At 43.7% G+C, this 8,970-nt stretch overlaps 1 protein-coding gene across 1 annotated transcript; it reads right to left on the bottom strand.

Annotated features, from left to right (window-relative positions):
* Positions 1-1,459: 1,459 nt before the first annotated feature.
* RBP7 (retinol binding protein 7) lies at positions 1,460-8,611 on the bottom strand. Its single transcript, XM_019541653.1, has 4 exons — positions 8,454-8,611; positions 4,053-4,231; positions 3,680-3,781; positions 1,460-2,195 (listed from the first exon to the last, which is right to left on the bottom strand). Exons 1-4 carry the CDS (start codon positions 8,524-8,526, stop codon positions 2,163-2,165), a joined length of 387 nt encoding a protein of 128 aa, XP_019397198.1. The 5' UTR covers positions 8,527-8,611; the 3' UTR covers positions 1,460-2,162.
* Between the last annotated feature and the right edge of the window lie 359 nt (positions 8,612-8,970).

The following is an 8,970-nucleotide window of genomic DNA, read 5'->3' as shown; positions in this document are numbered from 1 at the left end:
CAGGGCTTTTTCGGGGGGTTTTTCCTTAAAAAGCTGGAGCTGGCTTGTGTGGGGGGCTGGGGGAGTGGTGGGGGGTCAGGCAGCTCTTGCAGAACCCCCTGCACAGTGTGGGGTTAGTGGGGGGCAGCAGGGATTCCTCACCCCACCCCCCCTGCCCGGCAGCACCCAGTGAGCCAGGGCTTTTTACAAGTGCTGGAAGCTGGGGCAAGCAGGGCAGCCATTGCTGGACTGGAAGAGGGGTGGGGGATGGGCCTGGCCTGGCTGATTCAGACATTTGGCCAAATCGAATCAGGACAGTAAATCGGGAATCACTGAATCAAATCACTGTCCCCTGAACTGGCCAAATCTGAAACGAATACTGGCCACCTTGCACAGGCATAATGAGTATAGGTTACTAAGGAAGAAGATTGCTGGAGGGAATCTTCAGTGTCACAGATCAGGGTTACAGGAAAGTTGTGTTTTTGGGAAAAGTGCAGCGTCTAATCATATTTAGCATTTAGCTCATAGTCATCAGATAGAAGTGCAGCTCCCAGTTGTAACTTGGAACAATTTCTGCAAAGCTTCTGAGTTACAACCTTACCCCAGACCAAACAGAAATTCACAGTCGCTTCCAGGGGCAGAGGGGTATCTTGGTGCCTGGGCTCTGATAGCAACAGCCAGGCTTTCTGTCAGCGCTTTCTGTTTTCAGAATGGGGCAGGGGGTTGGGGGGGAGGCAGCCAAGGAAGCTTGTTCTTGGGGTTCCCCAGAGGATGCTGAGGGTGAGGTGGGTGAATTAGAGCCCTCCTCCTACTTCAGGGGGGACTGAAAAACTCCCGGTCTGAACTCCCTCTGCTCCCTTTGTCCCCTCCTATTCTGAAAACAGCGACAGGCTGGGACCTCTCCAGACACAAGTTACAAAAAATACTACATTATGTAACATCTTTATCTGATACCTACTGCAATGAGGGGTCAGATTTTCACTCAGTCAGCCATTTTAAAGCTGTTTGCAGCTGTGCACGTGTTTGGCCACAGCTATAAATGGCTTTCCTTAGCCAGAACAGGCAAAAATGGTCACTTCTGTCTGCACTGGCCAGCAGCTGGAACATCCTTCACCTAGTGTAGTGATAGGGCAGCCTTCTCACTAAGTTTAACGTGGCAAATGACCCTTTGAAGTGTTATTATGAGACTGTAGCCCACTGTTTCTGAAAGCAACTCAGAACGTTACCTGGTGTCAGATCAACTCAAAGTCATTTGAAACTAAATAGTACTGTGTTCTAATACCATTTTATAGTGTGTACTCCAGAGGGCATCAGGAAGCTTGAGTCCTTAGAAGTGAGGGCTACCATTACACATATGAGATTAACACAGGGGTGGGCAAAATGCAGCCTGCCAAACCATTCTATCCAGCCTGTGGCACCTAAAAAAAAAAAAAAAAAAAAAAAAAAAATCTAGACAATTAGTATTTGTCTGCTCCTAGCTGCCTGCCATGTGGCCCTCAGTGGCTTGCCAAAGCCAGGAAACCCTCCGCCCGAAATAATTGCCCACCCCGGATTAACACAATCCCTAGTTACATTAAATATGTATTAAGGCAGCTGGTAAACAAGTGAAGCCTACTCCATGTCCCCCCCCATTATCAGTTTTAGTTTGAGAAAACAGACAAAATACAAAGTAGTCTAATGAATAACATCATGTCAACCATAAGTGGAGTAATAAGTTTCAAAAAGAAAAAGCAATTGCTTTAGTCCTTTATTACTATTAGAAGTCAGTTTTTTCTTTTCCATTATTACCAAAAACGTAGCTTTATTTTTACTCGTTGTTGTTGCTTTAAAATACAAAGACCCGGCCCTCTACAGGTGGGTGGCTTTGAACAGTATTAGTTTGTTTCTTACATGCAAAAACCCACCCACAGGGGTACAAGTTTGACTTCATATCAAGGAGTTCACTAGTAAGAGCAGAGTAGAGCTTCAAGGCTGGTCAACTTCTTTGGATACATGTATGCTACGAATGGGTCAAGTACAACAGGTGTTAGGAGTGAAAGAAAACCAACAACCCCGTCAGGCAGTTTTGAACTCTGGTGTGTTCTATACCTCATGTACAGTTAAATATCATGGTTCATTGAGTTACATATTCAGAGTTGAACTTGGCTTTCAGTGCCGGTCAGAAATCATGCCCGCCTATAAACCTATTTACAAACCTGGCCCTCACAGTGGAGCTCCTGCCAAAAAATGGAAGAAAACAAAGAGTTATATAACATGTTACCTTACAGCTCTAGTTACCTACTTAATTTAATCCATAAACTTCCAGCTCTATAGAATTTACTGTCTCTAACATTTCTGAACATTGTACCTCTTGTATTATCTATATAGGGCCTAAATAAAAAAAAATTAATTAAAAAATGTGGAAGTTTAGCAGTGTCATTAAGAGCTGAACGTATTAAAAGGAACTCCCAGGTTTGTTACTTAGAGTTTGTTCTAAAGTTTTTTAGGCTTGGTTGCAGTTCCCAGACAGTTTACACCAAGGCCCCAACAACAGGGTGATTAAGAAAGCACTACAATAAAGTTTAGTGAAAAAGACAACACTGCTCAGATTGATACTTCTAACTAGTCCCTGTTGTAAAGAGCTAGATAAGAGGGCCTTACATACTGTAGCAGGGCACTGAGGTGCCTGCTACTTGTGGAGCCTAAGTGAGGAGACCAGCTGTGGGTTGCCAGGGTAACCGGTAGGAGTCAGCTGACCGGAAGGGGCAGGGCCTGGCTCCCATATAACTCCCAGGCTGAAGCCAGGCAGGCAGTTGCCTGCCAGCAGCCATAGGGGTAGGGGCTCTGCCAGAGTGAGAAAAAGGAAGAGGCTAGAACGCACAGGCAGTTGTTCAGGTGAGAGATGGAGAAACCCGGTGACAGACTTGAAGGTGATTATGGCCAGATGGCTTAGGTTTACGTTATAGCCAAAGGGCTTGAATTTGGGTTGACGGTTTACAACCGGAGGACTGGGTGAGGCTAAGGGATGGAGGAGGCCTCATAGAGGAGCCACAGCCACGTGGAGACCCCAGAGAAGCCCGGAAGAGGAGGGGGGCAGCGAGAAGCCCCACAAAGGGGGCTGCAGAAAGCCAGAGCGCCTGTGGGGCGTGGCTGAGAGACAAGGGCTGTGACGTGCCCGAGCAACAGAGGGTGCGCTGAAAGACGAGGGCTGTGGAGACCCTGGGCGCCAGAGAGGGCACAGAGAGCGAGATAGACCAAACAGTGTGCAGTACATCTGCGAGGCTGGGGGCATGGTACAGAGGTGGTTGGAGTCATGCGTAGCCCATAAGGCTAGGGGGTTCGGAACCCCGTTGTATAATCAAGGATCAGGGTAGTAGGAACAGTGACCAGGAAAATGAGAGGCATCCTCCCTTTAACTTTCAAAAGATCAAGACGTGGCGGGCGAGAACGAGGGTGCGTTAACGCAAGCTTGGCACAGTAGGGGGTGCTAGGGGAGAGCACGGCAACCCTAGGACGCTTCCCCCGCCTGGTACATATACATATGAATTATGTACTGTACAATGATCTTGCTCTGTCCTCGTTACAAGATCCCAGAGTCACTAACGTGTTCACTGCGCAGAAATATGTAAAGGAACATGCCAGTCAAACAAGATTCAGGGTGCTGCCATGGCTTGGGTTCTCTTTCATACAGACCCATGAATTGACATAAGGTAGATCGTACCACGTAGAGATTATCTCCTTCAATCCAGTGAGTCCAACCCCGATTGCTCTTCTCTCCAGTCTGTGTGCGGACGAGCTTGTTATTGTTCCAGGTAACCAAACTCTGCATTTGAGAAGAAAGCAATAGTGCATTATTTCTACTCCCTAAATCACTCTTCTCTACACGGATGGAGGCACTACCCCATGCTACTCAACTTCCTTAAGTTTCATAAGCACATTATAGAGGAGAGTGGCACCCTTCTCCCCAACCCAGGAACTGAAGAGTTCCTTGTCCTGGATCTAAGGCAGAGATGTACAACCCTACAGTAAAGATTCAGCATTTCAGTGCATCAGATTAGGCTTTTGCCTCATATAGTGAGTACGTTGTGTCCTACCCTGCATTTTCTATTATCCAAGCTTTTATTATCTTCTTGAAACCATTCTCCAATTCTGAACTGGACACAGTCCTCTTGGAGAGCATTAGTGGTGTGGATGGTAAATGAGTCATTGTTCTGTGTAATTATCTTCAATGGCTTCGCATGGTTTGCTATATTGCGTGTAGCAAAGTCAATAACTTTATAAAAAAAAACACAACAACAAAAAAGTTGTTGTTACAGGGTTTAAAAAAAACAACACACAAACCACCCAAATAAACCACACACACAAAACCATGTACACAGATGTTGCTAGAGCTTCTCAAGGAAAACATTATCTAGAAACAAAGCAACTTTGGTTCTTAGTGCTTCTTGAAAGGTTGACAAGGTTTTATAGTGTCTTTCCTGGAAAGTATCTCCTTGAAGAGAGGAGGTACGTGCTTAATATTTTACTCTGTGTTGCACCATTCCCAGGTAAGATTTCAACATTTAAAGAGTGCTGGTCTTTCACTATCAGCAGATTATAGCCATGTGTCAGTGACACTGTTCTGGCAGTTGTAGGGAGTTCTGCCATTATTAGTACAACCCAGATGCTGTAGTTGCTTTGATGGAAGTTCTGGTAGATACATTCGGCCTATGTATTTTTACTACTACTACTGACACCACTACCATATGAAGTCAGATGAAAGTTGCATCTATATTGCAAGGTCAGACTTTTGGTTCCATTGAACTTTTCAACATTCATCAGACAATCATTCCTCCTCTGCAAACCTCCATCATGCACTGGTCCCCAACTCTACCTTATAGTACTGAGTGCTGCTTGCTGCTTTAAGCACCTCTACATTAATCTGTATCCAGCTTTTTTATTTATTAATCACTTTAGCACCAACATCTGAAGTGTGGTTTAAATTTGAGACCTTTCTCCTACATTTTGAAACAGTTAGAATATAGTGAGCAAGGAAGTTTTGGACAACAGGTTGTTAAAAAAAAAGGTTGTGTAGACAATAAGAATGCTTGAATTTTTGTATTCCCCACCGCCCCAGGTGTTTTAACCATCAATATGAAGGGACGGCTTTCATTTTTCCAGGGACTGCCAATTACCAGCAGCTGGTGTACAGCAATTAATTTGCAACATCAGGCTCAGTTGACAAATTTTTGTTCTATTTTTTTCTTTAAAATGCCATCCACAGCCCCCATCCTTGTAAGACCCAATTCAAAACCTTAGCTACTTTTTTAGTGAAGTTTGACAAGCTCAAGCAGAGGCCCCCCACTACAGTTTGCTTTCCTTCTCTGGCTAAGCTCATGCTGGGAAGGTTGTTTGCCTGCTATATTCTGATGGAGAAACCAAGTAAGATAAAGAGCATCCAAGAACAGTCTCAGGCCTCCTTTGATCTATGGTTTTCTCCACCTTCCGTTTTTGGGGCACAAACTTTACTTGCACTCTGAGTACAATTAGTTGACATGGCAGTTCCCTGTCACAGAGAAACAGTACATTTGGCACATTTATGTGAAGCTGAAAACTTCAAGTTACTTCCTCTTCCCAAATCCTGGGAGTAGTCAGCTCATAACAGCCACCATCTGTTAGCCATTTAATGCATTCAGTTTAAGAAACTGGAACATTCTGCGCATTATATAGATACTAAAAATAGATACATGTATGTCTTTCATCAGTCAGTGTTGCTCATATGCTAGCATAGCAAGACTTGACTTTGTACAGCTGCATGTGTGCATTTATCTTAAGAACTCCCTCCCACACAAAATCTCGTAATTTTGAAGCTGAGTTTAATTGCAGTTAATTATTGATCTCTCTGAAAGTTGTGCATTAGGCTAGGCATCTCAAACCTTCCCATACAGAGATTCTTTTGCCCAATGGAGTGCCCAACTGTACTTCTTTGAACCACGCTTTGCCATTTCTGTGTTTTCTCACCCAGAAGACATGGCTAACCTTACTTTTTTTCGCTCTGCTCCTGTTTTTGCCCCCTGTCCACACTCATACTGGTCTTTTAAAGTACTAATACAGGCAAGCTAGCCTGGAAAGTGAGTGCAAGTCTGAGAGGCAGAGGATCCTGTTGAGAATGGTTTTACTGCAACAGGTTACTGGGCCATGTATGAAATGGATTTATCTTTTCACGTGGCAGTTGCAAGTCTTTAGATAGAAGTTGTTACCTTTAAAACTCCTTAGTGTTCAAGAAATTTTATTCTTCAGTTATCAGGGCTGTACTCCCCTTCCTTCTCTTCCTTCACCCACCCCCACCTCAAGAATGCTGCAGAAGCCATGCAATTATTATATTAATTCAATAGACACATCACTGTTTGTTAGAAAGCAAGGCACTTCTAAGCTAAACTACTGAACATAAGTGCAAGCTTCTGATCTAGATACAAGATAACTTTGAGTAGAACAGAGAGAGTAAGTGGAGGCAGGGTAAGAGAACCATAACAAACCACTTTATTATTGGTTAGCATTATACCTCCTAAGGAAAATCTCTGGATTAAATTTCCAACTGTGCCACAATGAAAGACCCTCTTATTCCCACATATTTCAGAAGTCGGAAGGCCAGACTGGTCTCCCATAGTCTGGAGACCAATGAGTATTGTCATAAGAATCTCCATCCTTGGAGGTTTTTAAGACCTGTCTAGACAAAGCCTTGGGTAACATGATATAGTTGGTCCTGCTTTACGCAGAGGGTTGAACTAGATGACCTCCTGAGATTGCTTCCAACCTTAATTTTCTATGATTCTAATTTATCTCCATGACTGAGATTTAGGAATTCAACATTCAAGTGCCCAGGACTTATAACTGAAGATGTTGTCACTCTCAGATTATTACCATTATCATCTAGCTGGAAATGTAGTACTTAAATTTACTCTACTTTATTAATAATATGTGGAAGGCAATAGATTTCAGGTCATCCAATGGACTTAGTATTATCTAGAATGTCAGTTGAGTGTACAACCCAAGGATTTGTGCTATTTAACCATCACCAAATTTCTTTGCTTGCACAAGAAACTTTACTTTCAATGTTTGGTTGAATGAAGATTAATATACAGCCCACACACCTTTTCATCATGAGAATATTTGGCATTCGTAAACTTTTCTGAGTCTTCCCATCACCTCTGATGTTGTCCTGTCCTTAATCAGCTTACATAAGAGAACTCCAGTAGTTATCTCAGGGAAGCAAGGGGAAGGGCAGTTACGGCTTGACTCTGCTCTCCTGTGGTGACCTTAATTGGATGCTGTTTTACAGCTATGATACCACAGCTGTTTCTTTTGTTACCTTTCTTCCTCCACTTAAAGAAGACATCTCTTGGCCTCTTAAAGAACTGTAGTTAAGCAGGCAGTCAGGGATTTAGTGTTAGTGATCTCAGAACAGTCTATTGGTCGGCCGGTCGGCCAAATCAGATTCAGAGATTTGGCTGCTGCCAAATCAACCAAATCTCCAAATTGGACAGGCCCCATCCCCTGCCCGCTTACCCATCCCCGGAAATGGTTGCCCTGCCCGGCTCCAGCTCCCGGCTCTTTGGGGAAAAAAACTCTGCACTCACCAGCTGGTGCCCAGTGGGGGACAATCCCCACTGCCCCATGCTACATGGGGGGCTGTGCCATGAGCCTCCTGATCCACCCCCCATGGCTACCCCGCCCACCCTCGCTGCAGACTTTTAAGAAAAAAAAAACCCTGAACTCGCTGGGACCTGCCTGGCAGGGAGCAATCCCTGCTGCCCCCGACTGCCCCATGCAAACCAAACAAATGGTAATTTCGTGAGCTTGGTGGTCTGACAGGTGTCTGAGGTCCATGCTCCTATTACATGAGGAATTAAGAGACAGCGATATTTTAACTCTCTCATTTTCTTGTTGTAAGTTGACCTTTCTCCTTTATGACTCATGTATATCTGAAGCAATTGCAGATTTTAGTGTAGTATTCCTTGTGTCCGTAACAAATGTTTTACTTAGAGGTGGTACTTGTACTTGGGATCATTTGGTGGGGGTTGTTTTGTTTTAAAGCTATCAGTTGCATCTACACCAGGATGTCATATTTTTTTTACTTGAATGACAACCAAACACACACACACAAAACATACTCTAGTAGAGACCTCAGAAAATTGCAGTTACACCTAATTTTCCTTTGAAAGGCACAGCTAAGAACTCATACCAAACTCCAGAGCAAGGCTTAAGAAGACTAGAAAGCTACTAGCAAAATAGAATAACAAATAACATCATATCCATTCTTATATGGGTGACACAGGTAGGAGTATAGGGTAGAATCCTTCTTACATATGGATCAGTTATTCTTTTGTGAGAAGAAAAATAAAATGTAACCCCCCCCTTTCCAATCCCCATTTTACAGAGAAAAGAGGCTTTAACCACCTCTTGATTCTAGTAAAGCTCAAACCTCCAGAGGTAGGGGGTAAGAGAATTTCACTTACCCAATGCCTTCATGTAATTGTCAAAGTTGCAATTGCTGATGTGTTTCCAAGTGCCTTTGAAATTGAAAGACATGATTAGGCTACGGGAGCAGAAGTTGAAGCCAAACAAACACTAACTAAAGAACAGGAACTGAAGATATGCCACTTAGTCCAGCTTTATATGAAGAGGGATTGTGGGAGGAGTTGGGGATTACAGCTGGAAGCCCTCAATGAGAGGAACAGGCCACTGAACTGTCAAGGGGTGGGAAATAGGACAGGAGTAAATCAGCTGCAGCTGGGATTATAGGACACACTGTCTGAAGTCTTCGTGTGGATTAAATGTTATTGGCACATGAGTCATAAGAGTCATAACCTTTTCCTGACTCCTCCTTTCAGTTTAGTAAACAAGTAATGGTAGATGTTGTAACTATAGGAAGGCCTATTGAAAACACATCAGACCACTGGTTGCTTGATTAAAGGACTGCATGTGTTTGGAAAAAGGTAGTTTCCAAGTTATGTATGGGACATGTTCTGACAG

This window comes from Crocodylus porosus, unplaced genomic scaffold, assembly GCF_001723895.1.
Source record: "Crocodylus porosus isolate Cpor-Errol unplaced genomic scaffold, CroPor_comp1, whole genome shotgun sequence".
Classification (NCBI taxonomy): Eukaryota; Metazoa; Chordata; order Crocodylia; family Crocodylidae; genus Crocodylus; species Crocodylus porosus.
Note: the sequence above shows the minus strand (reverse complement) of the source record. Positions and strands in the feature narration are given on the sequence as shown.

Coding starts and splice junctions, on each gene's coding strand:
- RBP7 (XM_019541653.1), bottom strand. CDS start 8,526: ATGTCTTTCAATTTCAAAGGCACTTGGAAACACATCAGCAATTGCAAC. Junction 4,232..8,453: donor CAATTACATGAAGGCATTGG/GTAAGTGAAATT, acceptor TTTTTTATAAAG/TTATTGACTTTGCTACACGC. Junction 2,196..3,679: donor AAGGAGATAATCTCTACGTG/GTACGATCTACC, acceptor ATTTTTTGGCAG/GAGCTCCACTGTGAGGGCCA.